At 38.4% G+C, this 27,389-nt stretch overlaps 1 protein-coding gene across 1 annotated transcript in view; it reads right to left on the bottom strand.

The window, feature by feature from the left end:
• Positions 1-26,539, bottom strand: part of diaph1 (diaphanous related formin 1) — a 123,680-nt gene extending 97,141 nt beyond the window's left edge. Inside the window, exon 1 of the mRNA XM_077247266.1 lies at positions 25,894-26,539. Coding sequence (XP_077103381.1) covers positions 25,894-25,995 — 102 coding nt within the window. The 5' untranslated portion in view covers positions 25,996-26,539. The remainder of the gene's footprint in view (positions 1-25,893) is intronic.
• Between the last annotated feature and the right edge of the window lie 850 nt (positions 26,540-27,389).

Raw genomic sequence — 27,389 nt, 5'->3', positions numbered from 1 at the left:
TACACAAACACACACACACAAACACACAGGACTGACAGGGTCACAGTGTAATCACACAGGAAACAATGTTTCAGACACAATATCAAACTAATACAAAGCTGTAATAGTAGAGTAGAGTAGAGTAGACTAGAGAAGAGTAGAGTAGAGTAGAGTAGAGTGGAGTGGAGTGGAGAGGAGAGGAGTAGACTAGAGTAGAGTAGAGTAGAGTAGAGTAGAGTAGAGTAGAGTAGAGTAGAGTAGAGTAGAGTAGAGTGGAGTGGAGAGGAGTAGACTAGAGAAGAGTAGAGTAGAGTAGAGTAGACTAGGGTAGAGTAGACTAGGGTAGAGTAGACTAGAGTAGAGTAGAGTAGAGTAGAGTGGAGTGGAGTGGACTAGAGTAGAGTGGACTAGAGTAGAGTGGACTAGAGTAGAGTGGACTAGAGTAGAGTGGACTAGAGTAGAGTAGAGTAGAGTGGAGTAGAGTAGAGTGGAGTAGAGTAGAGTGGAGTAGAGTAGAGTAGAGTAGAGTAGAGTAGAGTAGACTAGGGTAGAGTAGACTAGAGTAGAGTAGAGTGGAGTGGAGTGGAGTAGAGTAGACTAGAGTAGACTAGAGTAGAGTAGAGTAGAGTAGAGTGGACTAGAGTAGAGTGGACTAGAGTAGAGTGGAGTAGAGTAGAGTAGAGTAGAGTAGAGTAGAGTAGAGTAGACTAGAGTAGACTAGAGTAGACTAGAGTTGAGTAGAGTAGAGTAGAGTAGAGTAGAGTAGAGTAGACTAGAGTAGACTAGAGTAGAGTAGAGTAGAGTAGAGTAGAGTGGAGTAGAGTGGAGTAGACTAGAGTAGACTAGAGTAGAGTAGACTAGAGTAGACTAGAGTAGAGTAGACTAGGGTAGAGTAGAGTAGACTAGAGTAGAGTAGAGTGGAGTAGAGTAGAGTAGAGTAGAGTAGAGTAGAGTAGAGTAGAGTAGAGTAGAGTAGAGTAGACTAGAGTAGAGTAGAGTAGAGTAGAGTAGAGTAGAGTAGAGTAGAGTAGAGTAGAGTAGAGTAGAGTAGAGTAGAGTAGACTAGAGTAGAGTAGACTAGAGTAGAGTAGACTAGAGTAGAGTAGAGTAGAGTAGAGTAGAGTAGAGTAGAGTAGAGTAGACTAGAGTAGAGTAGACTAGAGTAGACTAGAGTAGACTAGAGTAGACTAGAGTATACTAGAGTAGACTAGAGTAGAGTTTTCCAAATTTGTTGGGGGGAATCTCCAGAATTATGTGGGACGATTAGAGATAATTACAATCTAATCAGCATTTAGTAGTATGATAAGATTCATAAAAATATATTTGATAAATGAACAAAACAGACAGGAAATGTGTAGAATATTGTGAATGAAGGATGTTTCAGATACTCGACTGAATTAATGTTTCTCAAGCTCTTAAGAACTTTATTTAATTGGCTTCTGCTAAAATGCTTGATGTTAAAATAAGAGTTAATGCTGGATCTAAATTGTATATACATAAGTTGATAAAATCATAAAAAAACTGCTGGAGATGAAGCGGAGAGTGAAGGAAAGCCTTCCACAGTGCTCAAAAGCATCCCAGGATGCACCTCATGACGAGGATTAAAAGCAGTGGAAGCTGAAGAGGATGAGGAAGAGTCTTCAACACTCATAAACCATGAAGTCCGCAGAAAAACACACAATAAGTGTTTTTAGGTAACACTGAAATACTATTATAGATTTTATAAATTTTTAAAATTATTTTATATTTACATTTTTCATTTTCATTTTAGTTAAAGCTACAATATGTAATTTTTTAACCGCTAGCGGTCGCTAACCTCTTACAATGAGTGTGAGTGTGTGTGTGTGTGTGTGTGTGTGTGTGTGTGTGTGTGTGTGTGTGTGTGTGTGTGTGTGTGTGTGTGTGTGTGTGTGTGTGTGTGTGAGAGTGAGTGAGCGTGTGTGAGAGAAAGTGTGAGAGTGAGAGAGTGTGTGTGAGAGAAAGAGTGTGAGAGTGTGTGAGTGTGTGTGCGTGAGTAAGAGTGAGTGAGTGAGTGAGTGAGTGCGTGAGAGAGTGAGTGAGTGAGTGAGTGAGTGAGTGAGAAAGTGAGTGAGTGAGTGAGTGAGTGAGTGAGTGAGTGAGTGAGTGAGTGAGTGAGTGAGTGAGTGAGTGAGTGAGTGAGTGAGTGAGTGAGTGAGAGTGAGTGAGCGCGTGTGAGAGAAAGAGTGTGAGTGTGTGAGTGAGAGTGAGTGAGCGTGTATGAGAGAAAGAGTGTGAGTGTGTGAGTGAGAAAGTGAGTGAGTGAGTGAGTGAGAAAGTGAGTGAGTGAGTGAGTGAGAAAGTGAGTGAGTGAGAGTGAGTGAGCGTGTGTGAGAGAAAGAGCGTGTGTGAGTGAGTGAGAAAGTGAGTGAGTGAGTGAGTGAGTGAGTGAGAAAGTGAGTGAGTGAGAGTGAGTGAGCGTGTGTGAGAGAAAGAGCGTGTGTGAGTGAGTGAGAAAGTGAGTGAGTGAGTGAGTGAGTGAGTGAGAAAGTGAGTGAGTGAGAGTGAGTGAGCGTGTGTGAGAGAAAGAGCGTGTGTGAGTGAGTGAGAAAGTGAGTGAGTGAGTGAGTGAGAGTGAGTGAGCGTGTGTGAGAGAAAGAGTGTGAGTGTGTGAGTGAGAGTGAGTGAGCGTGTATGAGAGAAAGAGTGTGAGTGTGTGAGTGAGAAAGTGAGTGAGTGAGTGAGTGAGTGAGAAAGTGAGTGAGTGAGAGAGTGAGAAAGTGAGTGAGTGAGAGTGAGTGAGCGTGTGTGAGAGAAAGAGCGTGTGTGAGTGAGTGAGAAAGTGAGTGAGTGAGTGAGTGAGTGAGAAAGTGAGTGAGTGAGAGTGAGTGAGCGTGTGTGAGAGAAAGAGCGTGTGTGAGTGAGTGAGAAAGTGAGTGAGTGAGTGAGTGAGTGAGAAAGTGAGTGAGTGAGAGTGAGTGAGCGTGTGTGAGAGAAAGAGCGTGTGTGAGTGAGTGAGAAAGTGAGTGAGTGAGTGAGTGAGTGAGTGAGTGAGTGAGTGAGTGAGAAAGTGAGTGAGTGAGAGTGAGTGAGCATGTGTGAGAGAAAGAATGTGAGTGTGCGAGTGTGTGTGAGAGTGAGTGAGCGAGTGAGTGTGTGCGAGTGAGTGTGTGCGAGTGAGTGAGCGTGTGTGTGTAATGTTTATGGACGAGTGAATACATTGATGTTTTTAACATGACTGTGGAATGAAGCAGGGCACGATTGCTAACGAGAGACAGATATCAGCACCACATGCGAGTCCCGCGGATATAAAGATATAAGGACATTTCATTCTACCGAACTACACGCAAGTGCTGAATTACTCACACAGGTCCGTTTATTAGACAAATGAAGCTTGTGAGGTAACACAACGCTGTTTCATGTGCATGTGTAAAGTACATGCAAGTACATAAAGAGTACATCAAGTACATGCAAGAGCGGCGTCTCTGTCAAGTCCGTCGCGGACGCTAGCTCTCGGCATCTGGAAAACGCCACGCTGATGTTGATCCTCATTTTAGTTCTCCTTTTGTCCCACAGTCTGCTTACCATAGTCCATAATGTTTAATGAAACAACAACAGCGTGAGCGTGCCGCTAGACATTACGCACTACGCAGTTGTCCACGTCGGTCGCCATGGTTACTATGGCAGTACGAGCGGAAACCAGGGATAACGCGGATATTACGTCAATGACAGGCGTTAGTGAACAGGGACGGACACTTTTTAAAATTGTGAAATTCTCTGAATTTACAAATTCTTTTTGGGAAACATTTAGGATAATGGAAGTACACAATTGAAATAAATATATAACACTGTGCAAGTGGTTTTTGGATATTTTGATACATTACAATATTACATATTGTACCTTTAAATTGTGTTTTTGTCATTATTTAGTCAGATCAGATTAATGTTAAAGAGTAACCCAAACACACACATGGGGGTGAAAGTTTCTGCATTTATCATTTCCTTCTAAAAATAGATAACCTGATATGTACAGTCTTTCATGTGTGTGTAGCAATTTCTCTCTGCTTGGTTTCCATGGAGACAAATGTTCATTTCGGTTTGCCAAGCTTGGGGTGTGTGTGTGTGTGTGTGTGTGTGTGTGTGTGTGTGTGTGTGTGTGTGTGTGTGTGTGTGTGTGTGTGTGTGTGTGTGTGTGTGTGTGTGTGTGCGTGTTGAAATGATGTCATAATTTGGGCCATACCAGTCACGTCCGACGCCCGTTAAAAATGTGACAAGCCACTTCCTGTACAAAGTGCTCACAGGAAGTGTCACAAAGAAAGACACACATGCAAAAGTTGCTTAAGGAGCACACACACACACACACACACACACACACACAGAGCATTGTTTTAGTCTATATAAAGAACAAAACAGCAGGATAATATAATTTAATAGGTCAAAGAGTTATTAATGTGTTCATCATCATAATATTAAAACGGTGAATGTCACAAAAACAATAATATACTGAAATATTATTACAGCTAAAAACTGTATTTTCTATGTGAATACATGTTAACACGTAATGTATTCCTTTGATCAAAGCTGAATTTTCAGCATCATTCCTCCAATTTAATGCGTCATTGCAAAATAAAATAAAAGTAACAAAGTAAAGATTTTTTATTACCCCAAACTTTTGAACGTTCATGTTTTATTTGATTCGATTTTTTTGCCAATACTTTAAAGGCAGTATATACAAAATATATAAAAGTAAAATAATATATATTTTTTTTATATTACAATAATGAGAGTTTAAGGATGACGAGACAAGAAAATTGTCACAAAGCAACAAAAAAGATGAAATTCTTAAATGATCATTAAAAAAGCAAAATATGATTTCTTTTTGTGGAATTAAATGACTTGTAAGAGAATTGTAAGAGGGAATCTTGTCAATTATTCAGAAAACTGACTTTATAAAACTACAGAATGAAGAAAACGCTGAAGAGAAACACAAGACTTGCTTTTCTGACAGACACCTTCAGAATAACAGTACAGTACAGACAGTGTGTGTGTGTGTGTGTGTGTGTGTGTGTGTGTGTGTGTGTGTGTGTGTGTGTGTGTGTGTGTGTGTGTGTGTGTGTGTGTGTGTGTGTGTGTGTGTGTGTGTGTGTGTGTGTGTGTGTGTGTGTGTGTGAGACTCTACATGTCAACAGGAAGTCCTTTAAGCTAAACTCGCCTGCTTCCTCCGAGCGCGCTCTGCTCGCGGTAACGCTTTCACTGATAACGCTTGGCTGGACGCAGAGGAACAGATACACGCATGAATAAACTCCTATTACACACACACACAGACAATGGACTGACCCTCACCATCACTTCTGATGACAGGACCTCATTGAAGACCTTTCATTCAGACAATAACACAAACAGATTCTCCACAACTAAACAAACACTTCCTCTCAACAACACTATACCTAGCAACCCTGTTTATGAGGCGATTAATGAGGTTACCAGGACAACAGACGCTGTGGATACAACAATAAACAATCACTAAGGCTAAAATGCTAACAGTTTTTATTCAAAGTTAAAAGGCTAAAATGCTAACGGTTTTTAGTCAAATTCAGTCGAGTATTTGAAATAACTTCCTTCTGTGAACTGATGTGGCTTTCTTACCACAGAATGAGACAGAAATAATATTATTTTATAGTATCCTATACTGTAATCAATGCCATGTCGATTAGCATTGCATTAAAAACATACATTATCCTTATGAAAATACCCGAGAACACAGATAAACCATAGACTGTCGCAATCATGTGTTTATACTCTTTAATAAACACGTTTTAATCAGTTAAAATCAGTCTCTATCTGCATGTTGTTATCAAAGTCATTTAATTCGGCGGCCATCTTTGGGGAAACATCAAATTCTCCAAAGCTATTCACCAAGTTTACGATTAAATTTTACATTTGTCTCAAAGTCTCACAACTGTCTCAAAGTTGAGACGCTCAAATCATGACAAAAAACTGCATTTTTCAGGCTGGAGCCGCCAATGCACTAAGCACTTAAGCTTTCAATGCGATTGGCTGTTTTATTTAGAATGTGCATTGCACCTTTCCTTTTCCCATTCATAGTTATAGAAGTGCACCGTCTTTATATATCTAGAGTGTTTGATGTTATTCGGCTCAGCGATATGACGCATTCGTCCATATAGGAGATTTCCTGGAACGTTATACTGTAAGTTTTATTACTCCTGAGTGTCTCACTTGTGGACTTTCTGTGTGAGGGCGCCCTCTGGCTACGAGTATGAATGAAACAAATTACACATGAGCATTATGGAGTGCTAAACTAATTGGATTATTGGATAATTTATGCATCATATCATATGTGTACTATTTATATTTAAAAATATCGTGATTATCGCAAATACCGGAACATTGAAACACCCCTAAGTAACATGATAATATATATATATATATATATATATATTTATATCACTAACTTATCAATATCGATAAATCTTGACACCCCTAGTGTGTGTGTGTGTGTGTGTGTTTGTGTGTGTGTGTGTGTGTGTGAGAGTGAGATATTATATATATATATATGTTTTTTGGGGGGGGGGGGGGGGGGGTTGTGTTTTTGTTATTTTTAAGGTTTTGTGTTTTTGTTATTTTTAATATATCTATAGGTTTGCTTTTCATTTTGATGTCAGTTTTAGTTATTTTATAACATTAAGTTAATTAGTTGAACTAGCTGAAATAAAACAAGTTTTTTAACATTTATTTAATTTAACGTTTATTTAAAGTAACAACTAATAACAAACCAAATTTTAAACCATAAAAAAAGTTTAAGTATAATAACCCTGGTTCAAAGGGATCATGAACATTATTAGAGGATAAAAATAAAACATGAGAACATGAGTTTGATCATTTTGATAAAGAAAATTCCCTCCGCTGACAGTGACAGAAAAAGGAAGTGATGTCAGAGGTGAATAATTCAATAACGACCACATAATGACCAACCATTATCCAACAGGGAGAGAAACAGCTCATGTCACGAAAACAAAGGGACTTTATGCAGAAAATGCAAATGTCTGAACGTTTCTCACAATATTGACTCAGGGTGTTCACTGAGCTTCTGCAAAAGCAACCAGACACGTGTGTGTGTGTGTGTGTGTGTGTGTGTGTGTGTGTGTGTGTGTGTGTGTGTGTGTGTGTGTGTGTGTGTGTGTGTGTGTGTGTGTGTGTACTTATTTGAATGACAGTTTGGGGCAGAAATATTATACTTTCAGTACATCCGATGTCTCACAGTGTCACAGAAAAACACACACAAACACACACACACAGTTTGTTCACACTCACACTGAGAGGTGTTGTTGCTCACACCAGACTTGAGCAGTGCCAGTACTACTAAATTTACTATATGTGTCAATTAGCATGACAGTATCTCAGCTAGTTTATGAAATAATATATTTTTCCAGTAAAAAAAAAACTCTAGCGTGGCATGACAAATGAAAACAAATACAATGCTTTTATGTGAAATAGGAGAGCATTTAATGATCGGAGGCAAAAATAAAACACTCTCTCAAGCAGCATCAGCAATTTAAAAGTCTGAATCATTTTCATCGGTCATTAACATTCACAAAAGTTCTGATGTGTCATTTTGTTCTTATTTTGCAGAGAAATATTGTGTTAAATTCAAGCATTTTCAATTAAAACGTCACAATGAAACGCATCACTTTGTTAAAGGGATAGTTCACACAAAAATAAACATTGTCATCAAATTTTCATATCAAGATAATTGTCGAAGCTTTTATCATGGTATACAGTATTATTACGGTTACTGAATTAAATGACACAAATGTAAGTGACGTCCTCTTAATAATGTGTAATAACTTTTTTCATATAACAACAGAAGAAACAGAAAGTTGCGCAGCCTGTTTACAAATCGTTACAAACCTGTACGACTTACTTTCTTCTTCACAAAATAAAAAAGTTAAGGACTTTAAGGAGTCTATTGAGTTTCACTGTATATCCCCGTGAAATCCTTGTCTGACAATGGAGATTATGACATACTGATTCATTTTTTCCTGATGATATTTCAGCCATTATTTTGTGTGCCTTTTCAGTCCGGTGTTTAGAATCAGAACTAATGATGCCAGATTCGTGAACTACTCAATCATGATCTAATCTGATGGACGGGTTTGCAAAAAGTTCTGAACTTGTTCGTGATTCAGTTTGATTCATTAGAAAGTTCACTCATGAACTGAATCGTTTGCAGCAATTTCTCACACCGAAACAGCACCAGAAAAAAATATATATACAATCCATTGCAAGAAAACAAAACTTGCAACAACAACAAACCAAAAAATACCCCAAAAAACGAGTAAGTTACATTTTTGGTTGAACACGTTTTAAGCAGCTAAATTAGCAACTTATTATTGGTAGCTCTTAGTGTAAGCCAACTACTTTTAAAAAGGATTTTTATTTTAACTGCTTCAAATTATGAGAAACTTGTAGCTTGTTAAACTGCAGATTCAAACTAGTTTTACCAGCACTGACACAGACAACACACACACACACTTAATATTCCGCCTGTGTTTGCAAGCCTGTGTGCATCTGACATCCAGACAGAGAATCTACTGGGTTAAAACTCACAAAGAAAGCCATTCAAACAGTGTGTGTGTGTGTGTGTGTGTGTGTGTGTGTGTGTGTGTGTGTGTGTGTGTGTGTGTGTGTGTGTGTGTGTGTGTGTGTGTGTGTGTGTGTGTGTGTGTGTCTATGTCTGTCTATGTCTGTGTGTGTGTGTGTGTGTGTGTGTGTGTGTGTGTGTGTGTGTGTGTGTGTGTGTGTGTGTGTGTGTGTGTGTGTGTGTGTGTGTGTGTGTGTGTGTGTGTGTGTGTGTGTGTCACAAAGGTCACACTCAGCTCCATTATTGAGAGTTTGATTAACATTCAGTGAGTCAAGCACAAATAAAACTTCTCCAGACACACGAAACATCAGAACAAGTATATTGGGATTGAATCACAAACGTTCACACACTCCACCTAATACATGTGTGTGCGTGTGTGTGAGAATGAGAGAGAGAGAGATTAGACAGATTAATCTGTCTGTTAATGAGAGACCTCAGGTCAAAGGGAATTTCACTGCTGTAACAGTCACTGAGATGTGTAAATGTTTTAAATAGTATAGCTATGCATAAATATTTATATATTGTGACAAAGTTTTTTAACTTTATTTAAAATGAGGGTGTGTCATAATTAGATAATGATGGGGACAATTTTGCAGCCAACTTAACCCAAATTAAAGACTAATGTCAAAAGATATAAACAAAAAACAAACAAAAAAGAAAGCATACGACAGCATGGCACTTCACTGCGGTTTGACGGTACTTCACGTGTGTCATTATGAACAGGAGTCGTTTCATTGTTAAACTACGTGACTGACTAATTCATTAACCACAATCCACTCACACACACATACTGTACACACAAACACACACACACACACGTATCTGTGCACCTGCGTCTGCACCTCAGAATCTAATCCAGTGACTCACAACCTATTTAAAAAGTATCTCAGTTCTCGCACACACACACACACACACACACACACACACACACACACACACACACACACACACACACACACACACACACACACACACACACACACACACACACACAACTTTGGCTGTCTGACCAATCCATTCAGCCTGAACGGAGCATATTCCACTGACCACACAAGACACACATACACACACACACACACACGTTTGTTTCACTATAGTGAGCTCATCTCATAGACTTCCATTGTTTTTCTATCAGGTTAATATATTTTGTAATCTCCTAATCCAACCTCTAAATCAATCCTCACAGAAACCTCTGCACATCATTAGATTTAAACTTCATCTGGACTTGTGATTCTCCACAAGAGGCTTCAGCAAATTTCACAGAGGACTTCAAATCAACAAAAAAATATATAATAAGACAAAACAATTAAAAATCAAGATATTTCATGTTCTTGATCCCAAAAGATCAACATGATTTCTGGACCTGGAAAACTTGAGAACTACTGATCGGGACCGTTTATGAGTCTTTTGAACTTTAGGTTGTCATGATATTTTACTATATTAGTGATGACATTTGTCCATTAACCCTGTAAAGCCTGACCTATGAAATAATCGTGAGACAAAAGGTTTGCATGTCTGATGTTTGCATGTTTGATACATCAGGCAATTATGGCTCATATAGTATGATATAGTGAGAATATGGAGCTAAAGGAAATGCTAAATGTTATTCAAAGGCCCAAACAGAGAAATAATATTCAATTTAGTGCAGTTGCTGATATCTATATGGACAAAAAGTAGTAAGAAGAAATTCTGATGCTTGTAATGTAAATCAGAGATCTTTATTATAGAAGACTAGATACATAACGTGCAAATAAATATCAGCAGTTACTCTATATCTCTCAATAATGTCTTAGTAAGATGATATTCAATGCTTTGTTTTATGATCAAAGCTCTGTAATTTTAAAACACAATGCAATACAATGATGATGGAGAGATGAACAAATAAACCTTCCTCAAAAGCCTGATGATCATATTTGATACTCACATTTTAACATGATTTCTAAAAGATCTTTAGACGCTACATCCTCTAATATTATTATCTAGAGCTAAACGCACTTCATTGCCAAGTGCGCCTTTAGACATTTTTTAATATACATTTAGAATTATTAGTCAGCATATTAAGATAATTTCATAATTTGGAAAATTATTTAGAGATGGCAAGGGAAGACAAAAAAAAAACTTACAAGTTACCTTTGTTTTTTGCTCATTATGAGTTTTGATTATTAGTAGTTTGTTACTTTGAGCAAAATATAAAAATAAACAAATATAAAATAATTACATTTTTTTCTCAGTCCAAAGGCTTCTATGTGCTGTACACATAGGGGTCTAAATGTAAAAAATAAAAATAGCCTGATAAAACATCTACTCTAACTTTCTTAAATTCATATCCAGGTGGGAGAAATATAAAAATAATTTGGTAAACACTCTTTTGGCTCTCTGGGCTCAAGATTCTCATCGCTAATGATTATTTTAAGTGTTCAGGATTTGTTCTTTTACAAAGTAACGTTACTACGGCTGCCCCGATGGAAATGTTTAACGGTTCCAATAAAGACCTCCGCTGGGAAGCAAATATAGAGACCGGAACTCTTTGAACTTTAATTGAATACACCTGTGGTAGATTTTGAGTTTTTCAGCAAAGCTTTGATCATGCTGATAATATAGAAGCCTTAGAAATGTGCGTGCATATTAAATATGATACAGTAGGCTTCATAGGTTTAGCATAGACAAGCGTGTATATAAATGTCCAGCTCAGAGACACTGGTCACGCATCACTGCCCATCATCACACTCCTTACACAGACATTTGACTCATATCTGCAGTATCAATCTTTAACACTGACAAACTTTAACAGTCACGTGGAGTTAAAATACACAGTAAGGAGTTCAACTCGCCTTTCAGACCCCTGTAGACACTGTTAGTCACGTCAAGTCACCTTTATTTATATAGCGCTTTTTAAAATACAAATTGTTTCGAAGCAGCTTTACAGAGATAACAGGAAAATAAAGTTGTAATAGTATTGTTAAATTCAAAATTAAATGTTAAATGTCCCCAACTAAGCAAGCCAAAAGCCAATGGCGAATAAAGGCAAAAAAGCGACAGTGGCAAGTAACCAAAACTCCATCAGGTGACAGAATGGAGGAAAAAACCTTGGGAGAACCCAGGCTCAGTCGGGGGGCCAGTCCTCCTTTGGCCAACAAACGAACAGTGTATGATTATGATTTAGGCGGCATAATAGGTCAGAAGTCAGATTGGATCAGAACTTTCACAATATTTATCCAGTTCATCTGGTTATGGGTCGGAGTCATCATGCCGGTATGGAGATGAGTCAGAACTCGTTTGCCTTTAACAGGGCCTGAATTTCAGTGCAGGATTGCATGTATTGCTCATAATTTTACACGGCATATTCCCACAAGTAAAAAATAAAAAGGCCCTCACAAATTAAAAATCCCCCCCAAAAGTCACCTAAGTGGGGAATTTCCGAAGTGAAATTCAAGCCCCGTTTATGATCCAGCTGCACAGGTGGTCATCATAACATCACTATAGCGCATTGCATCATTTCAGTTGATATGCAAAACATCTGTCAGTGGGGTAGAACAGCCTGTGATTGGCTGAAGCAGTTGTGTTGGTTTCTCATTATCCAATCACAACGTCTGAAACTGAATGAACGCGGGTTTTATAGATCTATATTTGTTTAAATCTACAAATCTTGATCTCATTTATGCCATAACGTGATAGTAAAATGCAGGAGCAAGACTGTAAACCCTGATTTCCTGCCGCTACAACCGTTACTTCCTGAAACAACACGAAGAGCGCATTTCTAAGAAAACACATGAACAAACAACATCATATACACGCGACTGAGTCAGCAGGCGCTCAAACTGTCATACATCTGAACTTTAAGATGAACAATCAACTAACACACATTTCCCTCAAACCACAGAGACCATCAAAACTAACAGTAAAGATATTTATAATGTTACAAAAGATTTCAATTACAAATAAATGCTGTTCTTCTGACCCTTCAATTTATTAAAGAATCCTGAAAAAAGTATAATTTTCCACAAAAATTAAGCAGCACAACGGTTTTCAAAATTGATAATATGAATTATTTTTTTGAAAGGATCATGTGACACTGTAACATATATGCCTATTCACGTTGAAAAGAGCCATTTAAAATTTTTAATATTTCTCAATATTACTGTTTTTACTGTATTTTTGATCAAATAAATGAAGAGCAGAAGATATTCTTTCAAAAACACACATATATAAGAGGTAAATCTTCACTATAGATGGAAGATCTACAGCTGCATAACACTGAAAGATCATCATCATTAGAGAATCAACTGCACAATAACTGTTCTGTGATGACCTTGAGTTCAATTCCAGCACAAATATTAAAATATTACTAGATTTTCTTTAACATTTGCTACTTTCAGTTCATTTATTTCCTTCCGTTTCCCATAACGATGAATCTTATGAGTCACCTCAGCTGCACTTCCTGTCAAATAGCTAAATATGAGCAATGTCTTGAGCAAATACCAGCAAAAATGGCTAAGAAAAGTTATGTTTTTTATAGTCAAGGGCCCGTCTGAACACGGAGGCTCCTAAAGCACACGCTTCTGTGACACACACTGTTGTTTATGAGAGAAGGGTTCACAGGCGTTTCCCAGACAGCATCTGATTTACATCATGGGCCGTCTGAGAACGCGATCTGATTTTCAAGAGCTACAAATGCTTATTCTTCTTCTAAGAATAAGTGTTATTATTCTCTGGCATATGAGGTAAACGCTCATAAACAGAGGCGTTCTGAATCAGCGGTCATGTTTTCCGGCACGTCTGTCGGATAGAGAATGGGATACGAAACAGAACGAGCTCTCAGATCCCTGAGGAAAACATCTCTCCTCCGGATCCGGACAGACAGGATTTAGCTTCTGTCAATCAGGGTGACGGACGAGTTTATCAGACTGGTTTGTTACTGTGATCAGAAAGTGGAGGCAGTGACTGAAGCCTGTTAACTGAGTCTGTCTGAGCGTCTCTTAAAGACGGGTTCACACGGTGCGATTTTGGCCACGATTTGAGCAAATTTTGCAAATCCTAAAAGATTCCTCTGATCCTAGGCTAAAATCTGAAGTCTTTGATTGTTAGTTTGAAATGTTCACCGACAGCCGATTCATGACCGTTGCGATCAAATTTGAACTCCGACGAAAATCTGTCAGTGTCAGAAGATTTGGCTCACAGTCCTGCAGTGACTTCTCCTACGACCAGTCACATTCTCTTCTTTTTCAAGACAAGCCATGACCAAAATAAATGTTAAGAGATTTCTTTGTAGCCACTATTTCAATCCCAAGTGTAACCATAGACAGTAAAAGAAATGGACATAGCGACCCCCATGATTTCAGCGGAGAAAAGTGAAGCCCATAAGAAGCACTCACTTCCTGATGGTTAAGCGACTGCGCAGGCTCAAACTGAGCTTGACGACGTGAACAACCTGTCTGACAGTTGTAAATCTTCTAGTAGCTGTGCCAAGACAAATGTGAAAATTGACAAATTTCCAATTCCTCAAAAACGTTGTTGAAATATTTTGTCCCGTTGCTTTTATGGACTCTCTATCTATGGGCTTCTCCTTTGACTTTATGCCTCCATGTCCCCCCGATTGCCTCATAGACAGTAAAAGATTGCCTGCGAGCTTCTTCTCCTGTCTATACGGTCATTTCTCTACTGTGCGACAGAGTCGCGTGGTTATGGCGCAATCGTTTGACTATTTAAAAAAAAAAACGCTTCTACGGGGCCATAACGTACGATACAAAGTAATGGAGCCTTTTATACATTGTCGTGTTTCTTTAGAAATAAATAATGGACAAATGAAGTCTTTGGATGCCTCAGATGTAAAGTTATTCGCTGTCAAAGTGACGCCAAAATGAATGGGAGTCAATGGAATGCTAACAGCAGGTGAAGTTCTGCTACAATGGCGGCTTCAGTTTCCGGATGATGGATTACCCTCTTGGGTGTAACGCAGCTCACAGTCACCGAACCCATCGATTAATGATGTAAAACTATGGACAAGTTTTCTTGTGTGAGTCCGTTTTTAACTCCTCTTCACTGTCATACAGTCTGACATTAATGACAACTGAGATCTTACAGTGAGACACGGCTTACAGCGAGGATCATGTTCGTACGGTCTGACAAGCAACAAGCGTAAAGGACTATTATAAATCGCACAGTGCACCTGTCTTTAAAGGGATAGTTCACCCTAAAATGTAAATTCTATCAGTAATTACTCTCCCTCATGTTGTTCAACCCCGTAAGACCTTTGTTCATCTTCAGAACACAAATTAAGATATTTTTAATTAAATCTGAGAGCTGGATCACTCCTCCATAGGCTTCTAAGGGATTGACACTTGTTTCCCGAAAAGTTATTAAAGACATTGTTAAAATAGTCCAAGTGACTACAGTGGCTCAATCTTAAGTTTATCAAGCGACGAGAATACTTTTTGTGCGCAAAAACAAACTAAAATAACGACTTTATTTCAACTATTCATTTCCTTCTCTGTGGGCATCGAGTGAGTTCACTAGTGTAACAGCGCAGCGCTTCTGTGTTGTACGTCACACGCAGGCTCACTATTGGCCGACGCTGGTCATGTGTGTGATGCGTGTGACGTACAACACAGAAGCGCTGCGCTGTTACACTAGTGAACTCACTCGAGGCCCAGAGAGAAGGAAATAAATAGTTGAAATAAAGTCGTTATTTTTGTTTGTTTTTGCGCACAAAACATATTCTCGTCGCTTGATAAACTTAAGATTGAGCCACTGTAGTCACTTGGACTATTTTAACAATGTCTTTAATAACTTTTCGGGAACAAGTGTCAATCCCTTAGAAGTCTATGGAGGAGTGATCCAGCTCTCAGATTTAATCAAAAATATCTTAATTTGTGTTCTGAAGATGAACGAAGGTCTTACGGGGTTGGAACAACATGAGGGAGAGTAATTACTGACAGAATTTACATTTTTGGGTGAACTATCCCTTTAAGCATCCAGCAGAGCGACTCATCCGCCTGTCAGCCGTTACGGCTGGTACTGTTTTGCGTTGTCTGTTTGTTCCCCCCCTTTTCTGTTTGTTTTTACTTTCACTTTCTTAGTTCTGCGCCATTGGTGCTAATTCCTGTCAATTATCGTTGGAGCCGATGGCGTTGTCTCCGCCTTCTTCCAACTGTGGACACCAGGATCCATAAAAGGAAGACGCTGACAAGGATCGGAAGTAGAGATGCACCGATTACAATTTTCTAAGCCGATTCCGATTTCCGATTTTTCATGAGTTTGGCCTGCCGATACCGATATTAGCCGATTCCGATTTCATTTTTTCTAACCACTTTACAGCAAACACAAATATTTATTTTCTATCTTTTCTTTAATAGAACATTTTACATAGAACATTTTTTGAACAAATAAAATAAAATAAAACTATATAAATTATTACTCCTGGTGTGGGAAATTCACACATATCTAAATGCAGAGTTATGGTATGGAAGAACCATTTTCATTTCCATATATTCAACTAAAACAAAAGTGATATATTTACTTATTTACGAAACTAAACTTCTGTATGAAAACAGGTAATGGCAATAAAATAATATATAAAGAGCAAATAAAAATAAAATAAATATAGCCTTGCAGTATAAAGATGTTTATCAAAACACACACACACACAGCCTATTGCAATCACTTGTACATCAATGGCAAGTTTTATTTCGCAAACAGTTGTTCTCTCGTCTGCCACATGTCCAGCCAGGCTAAACAATCACTTTAATTGAGCGTGAGCAGCGCAGCAAAAATAAACTCTGCGCCGAAACCCGCGCTTCACTGCTGCTCACGCGACGCTCCTACTCGACGCTCACGCGCTGCTCCTGTCCTCGGTGTGAATGCACTCATTGATTAACATGCACACCGGGGGAAAAAACCCTGCGCTGCTCACGCTTGCGGTGTGAAACGGCCGTAATTCACGAGGTTTCCTACATGTGCGTTCTGTGTGCACGTGTGATGCTGATTTTGCGCGATGTTAATCATGCGCCCGAGTGCATTTGACCGGCAAAAAAAAAATCGGCATATGTCAGACAGACCGGCGGGTCGCCGATCATGGCCGATCACGTGAAAATCGTCCGATTCCGATCACCAGCCGATCAATCGGTGCATCTCTAATCGGAAGAAACATGCTTTGTTTTTGTCTGTTGCTATTTTATGGGGAATTGTGATTAAGAAACGACGTTAATTCTGTGTGACGTGCGTTACCATTTTGTATTGTATGTTTGTGTGCTATCTAAATGATTCTAGTCCACCTTCCTTCATTTAATAACCATTACGTTGGTTGGGTTTGTGAACACATTGGGAGGGAAGGAGAGGAAAGGTAACGATGTCACGTGATATACATCGAGCATCCCTCGGTGAGTTATTGTGTTAGACACACTAGGATAGGGACGTGCATCACTTACTGTATTTTTGTTTGGATTGATGAGCATAGTTTATTTTAGGAAACTGAAGATTTTCTTTTCTTTCTTTTTAGTTAATTTAGTATTGGTTTATGAGATAGAGGGTTATGTTTTGAACATTTATTTATTTGATTGCCATCCAATTCCCTTCTTCTTTTCCCCTGCCTGGGTATCTTTTGGTTCTTTTCATTTGTGTAAATATTGTCACAAGTTTTTTTGGTTTATGGATTTTCCCACCATATTATTGTAAATAAACACTCGTTGATTGCCTATAGAGCTTTGGTCTCATTCGCTTGCGTTGACATCGGTCCGAAGTCAAGTCAAACTACGACAGTTAATGTTATTCCCTAATATACCCCTTAATAACTGCAGGGTACGTAACACAGCATTAAAGGAAGGAGTAAACACTCAAAGTTAAACTTTCAAGTATTAAAAAGCACATCTCAATGCTGGTAAAAAAGTCCACAATTAGCACATATAAAACACCAAATGGGAGTAAAAAGGGACTGAGGAGTAAAAAGATTTTTTATGTTTTGAAAAGTCTTTTCTGCTCACCAAGGCTGCATTTATCTGATCAAAAATACAGTAAAAACTGTAATATTGATTAAATATTACTATTTATAAGAACTGTTTTCTGTGAGAATATGTTAAAATGTCATTTATTTCTGATCAAAGTTGAATTTTCAGCATCATTACTCCAGTCTTTCAGTGTCACGTGATCCTTCAGAAATCAGTATAATATGACGATTTGCTTCTTAAGAAACATTAATGATTATTAGCAATGTTGAAAACAGTTGTGCTGCTTAAATACATTTGTGGAAACAGTGATACAGTTTGTCCCTTGATGAATAGAAAGTTCAAAAGAACAGCATTTATTTGTTTGTTTGTTGTTGTTTTTAAATCACTTTAATACCTAAAGTATTAATTTCTTTTAAAAATCCTACTGACCCCAAACTTTGAACAGTAGTGTATATTTTTATGTTTTCATAATTATTATATACACTAATAATTATTATTATACACTAATATTAATGATTTAATATTAATAATTATTAACTCTAATAAGCATGTTATATTGATATTGTATTTTGATAAATTTGTAAATAAATGTAAGGATAGACAGACAGAAAGATAGATTTACCAGTAGATATCAACTCAAATTAAAGCATGAGTTTGTCAGAATGAAGCACAAGAGTCATGTGACAGAAATGTGCAGCAGTGCATGAGTGTGATGCATTTTTCCACCTGACACTTCAAATGCACACGAGACGGCTCTCAAACATCAGCGTTAGCACCTTTGTGCTGATGATCTGTCAAACTCACACCTGCCCAACACACTGACCTGAGGGACACAAACACACCCCACCCCGGAGACTGATGCTATCATGCAGATTCATATCTGTGTTTTCAGACAAACATACTGATCAGGCCATCATGTTCCAGAACAAACCATGAGCACCATCAAGATGAGCAGCATTACAGCTGTCAGGTGACATCCATCATCCTTTACAGTGGCAAAAAAATGCATAAATGCAATGCAATACATAAACTTATATCTCAATACTTTTAGACTTTCAGATTTAAAAATTTATCTTGTCAACATATTTATTAGGGGTGGGGGAATCGACTCACATATGAATCGCGATTCTATCTTCCACCGATTCTATCTTCCACCGATTCAAAACGATTCACAAATTTCCACAAAAAAACACACAATTTTCTAATTGTTTGTTAATAACATGATGTTCTCGCAACAAAGGCACCAGTTGAATGAAGCTTACTTGACAACAACAAGTTCCTGTTTCAATGTCTAACTCTAAACTAATGGAAAATAGCCTTAGTAATGCGTAGTTACTGGCACACACCAAGCTTATTTATATGTTTTAGCTCTGGTACACTATGTTGTGAATGTGCGATTCTAACTACATGAACACGAGGCACGGTCATATTTCATCTAAATACATCAGTGTAATAATAAAACATAACATTTACCTACATATATTTTTTAAACCATTTTAATATATGTAAAAAAAAATGTCCAGTGCAATTTCGAGTGATGCTGCAACTAAACTGTTGAGTCAGTGTTCTGAATCGATTCACTGAAATGGACAGTTTTCATTTTAATTACAGAAATACCTCAGTCTTATGCTCAGTCACTAGGAGTCAGGGAAAAAAATGAGCAATGAAATCACCACAATACTCAAGGTACAAGTAAATTATAATTCAAAAATGTGGGGTCGTTATGAATATATATTTTTTTAAGAAGTCTCTTTTGCTCACCAAGGCAAAAATACATCAAATACCATATTGTGGAATATTATTGCAATTTAAAATAACTTATCTATGTAAATATATTGTGAACTGACATTTATTGCTGTGATCAAAGCTGAATTTTTAGCATCATTGTCATCACCAGATCCTTCAGAAATAATTTATTCAAAAAATCATCAAGAAACATTTATGATTATATATGAATGTTGAATGCAGCTGTGCCGGCGCTTCATATTTTTGTGGAAACCAAGTTCTAAAGAACAGCATTATTGTGAAATAGAATATTTTGAAACATTATAAAAAGTCTGTCACTTTTTCAACCAATTTAATGCATCCTTGAATAAAAGTATTCACTTCTTTTAAAAATATTCGTACAGACCCCAAACTTTTGAAAAAGGTATTGAACGGCTGAATGTGCCTTCGTCTTTGACGGTGTTGAGCTGTTTTTAGTGTTCTGATCTGGTGAGTGAGTGAGTGAGTGAGTGAGTGAGTTAGTGAGTGACTGAGTGAGTGAGTGAGTGAGTGAGTGACTGAGTGAGTGACTGAGTGAGTGACTGAGTGAGTGACTGAGTGAGTGACTGAGTGAGTGACTGAGTGAGTGAGTGAGTGAGTGACTGAGTGAGTGACTGAGTGAGTGACTGAGTGAGTGACTGAGTGACTGAGTGAGTGACTGAGTGAGTGAGTGAGTGAGTGAGTGACTGAGTGAGTGAGTGAGTGAGTGACTGAGTGAGTGACTGAGTGAGTGACTGAGTGAGTGAGTGACTGAGTGAGTAACTGAGTGAGTGACTGAGTGAGTGACTGAGTGAGTGAGTGAGTGAGTGAGTGAGTGAGTGAGTGACTGAGTGAGTGACTGAGTGAGTGACTGAGTGAGTGACTGAGTGAGTGACTGAGTGACTGAGTGAGTGAGTGACTGACTGAGTGACTGAGTGAGTGACTGACTGAGTGACTGAGTGAGTGACTGACTGAGTGACTGAGTGAGTGACTGAGTGAGTGACTGAGTGAGTGACTGAGTGAGTGACTGAGTGAGTGACTGAGTGAGTGAGTGAGTGAGTGAGTGAGTGAGTGACTGAGTGAGTGAGTGAGTGAGTGAGTGACTGAGTGACTGACTGAGTGAGTGAGTGAGTGAGTGAGTGACTGAGTGAGTGAGTGAGTGAGTGACTGAGTGACTGAGTGACTGAGTGAGTGACTGAGTGACTGACTGAGTGAGTGACTGAGTGAGTGACTGAGTGAGTGACTGAGTGAGTGACTGAGTGAGTGACTGAGTGAGTGACTGAGTGAGTGACTGAGTGAGTGACTGAGTGAGTGACTGAGTGAGTGAGTGACTGAGTGAGTGAGTGACTGAGTGAGTGAGTGAGTGAGTGAGTGAGTGACTGAGTGAGTGAGTGAGTGACTGAGTGAGTGAGTGAGTGACTGAGTCACTGAGTGACTGAGTGAGTGAGTGAAACACCAAACATGCCCTGTTGAGCAAACACAGACATTGCCTATTTGCACTTTTGATGAATACCTGCTCCGCTTTAGACGCCTCACTGAGTGCTTATGATCTGTAAGCATAACAAGCAGGGGAAGAGGATATGACATCATCAACCAGAGACGCAGTATCTCGCAGTGTCTCTCAGCGGGGAACAGATGTAAGCGGACATTCAGCCACTGATCCCATCACTCCCTCACAGTGATGACTTCCATACAATAACACGACCTTACACTCATTATGGAAAAACCCCAGCAGCAGGTGTGTGTGTGTGTGTGTGTGTGTGTGTGTGTGTGTGTGTGTGTGTGTGTGTGTGTGTGTGTGTGTGTGTGTGTGTGTGTGTGTGTGTGAAATCCTCGCTGAAGGGAGAGTATGAAACCATTGAGAGGGCAGATCTGAGACAAGGACGCTCCGCTCCAGACCCGAAGCACAAAACTGTTCCACTCAGCTGAGCACACACTCATGTGAACTCTCTCTCTCCCTGTGCCAGCGTCTGACCGGGACATCACTGTGATGGAAATGGAAATTCTGGACTTTAAGACCTTTCTGGACTACAATCGATCAGAAGCAAACACAAGAGAGCTAATAAACAAACAGAGCAAACCTTTACATCATGAACTGCAGACACAACACAAGGCCTCCAGTAATACAAACTCTATGGAAGCATTTAGGGTAGCATCAATAATCAATTTGAAATGTAATATGCAAAATGACAATGCAATCTTTAAAATGGCAATGCATTTCTGTATTTAAATTTACATTTTCCATTAAATGGTAAATGGACTGCATTTATATAGCGCTTTCACAGACCCAATGGCCACCAAAGCGCTTTACATATTTGCCTCACATTCACCCATTCACTCACTCATTCATACACCGACGGCGGTGTCATTACATTTGTGCAACGTTGGTGTAAAATGAAAAATCAATTATATAACTTACATTTGCCATTTCATACACTAGTTTTAATATGCAAATTTAATACATATGTTAACGCTTTATAAGTTGCAAAATTAAAATGTATTACAGAAATGATCAGATATGTTTAACATGTCCAAGCAAAGACTGTAGCAAAATTATCATTAAAATGTTATTTTTCTTAATTACCTTCACAGTTAAGACACTTGCGAATGTATTTTCTTTAAATGTCCCGCAATGAATGTAGCAAAATTCAATGTGTAAATTGTAAATGCATTCCGAGCCGATCACGTCCCCGCCCCGTCCCGATCTGTCAATCACTGCGTGAAGGCTCGGAAACAGGTCAACACAGGCTATGGAAGGTATTTTGAGGTGTTGGCGGCGGCAGAGCTGATACGAGCGTTAAATTCACTAGCAGTGGAATGTGAACAGAGAAATGGTAGTATAGTGGGCTACAGTGTTATATTGTGATGTATATTACGCGTCTGTGAAAGAACGTTGTTGGAGCGTCTGGGATCATTTTCTGCATTATCTGGCGTCGACACCCGTTTGGTGTCAACACAATGCTGGAGCCATTTTTATTGTGATTGTGGATCAGGGCGGGGGCTGGTGACGTCGTCGTCTACAATTCAGTGTCTAATATTTTAAAAAGCGAAGCAGAACAAACAAAACTTTTACCGGCACAAACCAGCATAAATGAACAAGACTATATTATTTGGAGCATGTGGGGGTGGGGGGTGGGGTTGTGTGACATCAGAATGACCTATAAATATTCCTTTAATATCTAAAAAAAAAAAACAAAGCAGCACAAATAAAACACTTTACAGCACAAACAAAGTAAAAACGATTGAGCCTATTTTGCCGCGTTGTGGGGGCGGGGCCAACTTCACGCAGTGATTGACAGATCGGGACGGGGCGGGGCGTATTCGACCTCGGAATGCATTTTCAATTTGCACATTGAATTTTGCTACATTCATTGCAGGACATTTAATGACAATGCAATTGCAAGTGTCTTAACTGTGAGTGTTAATGCAATTAAGAAAAATAACATTTAAATTATCATTTTGTCACAGTTTTTACTTGAACATGTTAAACATATCTAATAATTTCTGCAATACATTTTAATTTTAATTTAGCAACTTATAAAGCGTTAAAATATGTATTCAATTTACATATTAAAACTACTGTATGAAATGGCAAATGTAAATTGTATAATTGAATTATCATTTTCATGTTGCACCAAACGTTGCACAAATGTATTCGAAAATGTACATTTAAATACAGAAATGCATTGTCATTTTGCATATTACATTTCAAATTGAATATTGCTACCCATATGCTTCCATAAAACTCAGCTTTGAGAAAAGCATTTATTTAGGACCCTATGAAATGCATTTAATTTGTTTCCCAAATTTTGTATTTTTTGTTTTTATTTTTCTGGATTCCGTTTTAATTGTTTAAATTTAACCAAAAACCAAAAGGTTAAACCAAAAAGCATGTATAATTAATTGATCTCACACAGATTTTAAGACAGTAAAGCCGCATTCACACTTTTTAACGACCCGCTTACATCTTTTAAATGTGACCCATGTCCGATATCTGCATTTACACTATACACTTGCCAAAATGCACTGACCAGGAAAAGCTTTATAGGCCGAAAATGAAGTAAAAACTACGCGATTTGCAATGGATGCAGACGAAGTGATAATACTACAAGCTTTTGCTTTATGCACCATCTTTAAAGGTCAGCAAAACATTGTTCTCTTAAGGAAGAGAAAAAGAGGAGAGCACTTTTTGCAGCCTGGGCATTGAGAAGAGTGATGTGATGATCGCGGTTGGTGACATCATTCGCCACCGTCGCTTTTTCACTGACATAAGACACGCATTGACAGGGAAATATACAATCTGTCTGCTTACATTCATATCAGATTTATTTCCACATATGAATGAGGCCTGAAACTGATCTGAGAACATTGGAATCAATGTGCTTTTTTCCTGCTTACACGTTTATGGATCATATCCGATATGTGCCAAATGGGAGGTAAAAAAAACTGAATTGGGTCACTAGAACAATGGTATGTAAATGCAGCCTGAGACAGTGGTATACTATGTTTTGCTGAATCTATCAAAGATAAAAGTTGGGACTATAATAATAACCAGACCTGTTCCCATATGCACCAAATGTGCTAGTGAAATGAGCATGAAGATGAGAAACACTTTTCTCAGGATACGATATTTAGGCTAATGTACCAGTTAGAGGAATCAACCATTCACAAACTAGTGTAAACCAGACATCATCTCTAGCAGGAGCTTCCGACACGTCACCATGTGTCCCATGTTAAAGAAGTACCAATAAAAACAGCAAAAGAGACTGGCTATGCAGAACAGGTTAAGAAAACAGCTGTCCATTTCTATACTAGAAACCTGGAATAATTCAACTTCAGACACGCATGCGTATAAACATTAACCAGCAAAATACCAGTCAATAGACTAGAGCAATCATTAAAATAAAGCCATCAGAGTCAGCACAAAATAAGCAAAAAAGCTTCTCACACAGTTTGAATGAGAACTCATATTAATGTATAATGGTTAACTGTGGTAACTAACTATGGTATTTAGGTGGTAATTATTGTTTCCATGTAAATGCTAATCGTTCTGCTTCAGCAGCACATGGTTTATGGTTTCGCCCTATCAGTGTATAGAGTTTCACTATAATACACCAGGTGTGTTTGGGAGTGTATTGAAAGAAACACAATATCAGATTCCCTATAGAATGAGGGCATGTTTGGATTAGCATGATACCATCTACGTTCTGCATTAATATCCCACTAAATTAGACTAAATTTGCAGAATGCAATCATAACTGCATCAGGTGCTGCTTCCCACAATACAATGCCCTCAACTTGACCTTTCATTTTCAGTGTGATTAAAGCTGTCTGGTTGATGAGTTAAAATTAGTTTATTCATGTAATATAAAGACATGCATCCATCAATTGGCATTGTACTTTGACCTGTATGTATGACGTACTGCAAAAAAAAAAAGATTCAGGTGTTGATTAAACTGCAGTATTACCACAAGGAAAAACTTACATTTGCTTACTCATATTTTTTGTATACACAAATGTATGGAAACCCATCTCCATATTTTCCCATTCCATTTTATGTAGGCCTACCTTACTTAAAGCAGTTATGAACAGTCTTATAAAAAATAAAAAAATGTTGATGGCTAACTTGTAAGACTAGTCTTAGCAGTTTATGCAACCGACCCCAGGTCACTGAGGTCAAATTTTTTTTCATATAGACTTCATCTCAATATGACTTAATGTCATAATTGTGATTTACAAAATTAAAGTGAAATTACATGTACATGCACTTTACAGTTTATACTGTGCAGCATGAGCATGCATTCCATTCTAAACGAGCTAAAGAGACACTCGTGGGCGTGGCTTACGACTTCACGCGGGTGCGCGCTCGAGTCCCCTCCCACACAAGACCAGAACTCTTTTATGACGTCACAGAATTCCCTATCATTCGCGCTTTTCCAGTTCCACAGTTTTCCAAGAGTGTCTGTTCTGTGGAGTACTGGTGTTATTAACCCAAAGGCAATACAATTCCTGTTACTGAATCTGTCGTGTGATCGAAGCAGATATGCGAGTGACAGCACGCAGCGCCAAAATGTTACACTGAAACACTGTTACACTTCAAATGCTTTTGATATGAAACAAAGTTACACGTCGAAATTGAACGTTGTTGCAGTCAAAATGCAACAGTGTAGCGCTTCACTTAAACAACGTTTCATTTCGCAGTAAAACACTGCATGTCGCGGTACTAAAGTGGAAGTAACATATGGTTTAAATTAAATGGATCTCCTTCTGATGGTATTATCCTACAGGTCCATAAACATACTTTAGTTAATGGTATCTGTCAGAAGTGACAGCTCTCAGCACAGACCCCTCATCTAACTCCAGATATCTGAGCTAAAAGATATTCGGCTCATTGAACAGCGATTCTTCAAAACACTTCCTCGTCAGAGGAGAAGTATCGCTCGAGCTGCAACACCTCACAACTTCCCAAACTTAAGAGGCTTTTATTTGCGACATGTAGCACCCCAAGGTTAACACGAATTTTGAGTCAGACAGATTCAAGCATTTTCAGACACACCCTGATGCTTCAATGAGTACTGAGAGTAAACTCACACAATAACATAAAACACTTACAAACTTCTTCTTTCCTTCTCCATCGTCATAGCCCTTCTTGCTTTTCTTCTCCTTGTCTTTCCCACTTTTGGGAGCACTAGCTGATGCTGAGTTTGGATCCATTGTTGTGCTTTAAAATCGCTTATATTCCCCAAAAGAGCAGCGCTGGATCCTCTCACACACACACACACACACACACACACACACACACAGGCTCTCAGTGTTCCTCTCAGGGCTTCTTCTTCTTAACCCGCGGCCTGTTGCTGTCGCGCGCGCCGGCCTGTGCTCGTCCTCCGGCACAAAGGAAAAGGAGGGAAGTTTAAACCCTGAACCCCGAACACCAGATGACTTCTTTTATTCGGACCGTCCGTGACTTAATACGCGCCCCGATGAAAGCGCTCGGATCTCCGCGCAAAAGTCTCTGAGCCGGGCGCGTGTTTTGGCGCAAATGTGGCTCGATCTCGAATAAACAAACTACGCGTTAGTCTCTAAACCTATCAATCTAAGCTGTCAATCTATAGAGCTGTCATTAATACCGCCGACCGTTGATATAAAGTCCTTATGCTTCATGGTAAAGACTTCAGATTCAAAGAACAGCCATGAGCAGATCAGCTGAAGTTTTCCGCTTTCTCTCTCTCTCTCTCTCTCTCTCTCTCTCTTCCTGTGTGTGTGTTGGGCAGGTCAGATGGGAGGAGCCATCACGCGCACATACACACACCTGTGTCACATCACACACACACACACACACAGGTAGACAAACACTGACGCCTGCTGACACCCTACACTCATGACAAACATGAAAACATGAATTAAAATTCTTTATAAAAATGATAAATGTCATAAAAGGTTATTGTTATTTAATGGAGAGACTTGTTTTATATTTTAAACAATAGTAGCAATAGCAATAATAGCACATTATACGACACATTTATAATAATGAAATATTCAGATAGTAAAACTAACTACCTAAAAAGATTTTTAAATAGATTCAGCTCTGATAGCATTAATATCAATAGCTCTTTTGCAGTAGTCAGTTTGTGTACACTGTTATTGTGTTTATTATTTATTGTATATTGTGTATATTGTGTATGTGTATATTGTGTCATGTTTATTGAGAATATTGTTAGTGTGTATATTGAGTCTCCACTATTATTTGCATACATTTTGTTTTCCTCACCCTACTTTTATTCAGCATGAATGTAATAAATTAAGATTAAATTAAATAAAAAGTGACAGTCAATGAAGTAAATCAAAAGTGACAGTAAAGGCATTCATACTGTTACAAAAGATTCAAATAAATTATGTTCTTTTGAACATTCCATTCATCAAAGAATCCTGAGAAAATGTATCACGGTTTCCACAAAAATATTTATTCATTTATTTTATTTAGTTAGTTAGTTAATTTATTTATTTCATTTAAAAATCAAGTTTGCCTATCATTTATTTCGCTTTATTTTCTTACTCACAGCATATGATTTATTGCAGTTAACCGATACTTAGCATTTTATATTATGTGT

Source organism: Siphateles boraxobius, unplaced genomic scaffold (assembly GCF_051911475.1).
Source record: "Siphateles boraxobius isolate OS27281-9 unplaced genomic scaffold, OSU_SipBor_1 3, whole genome shotgun sequence".
NCBI lineage: Eukaryota > Metazoa > Chordata > Actinopteri > Cypriniformes > Leuciscidae > Siphateles > Siphateles boraxobius.
This window is presented reverse-complemented; position numbering and strand designations above follow the sequence as displayed.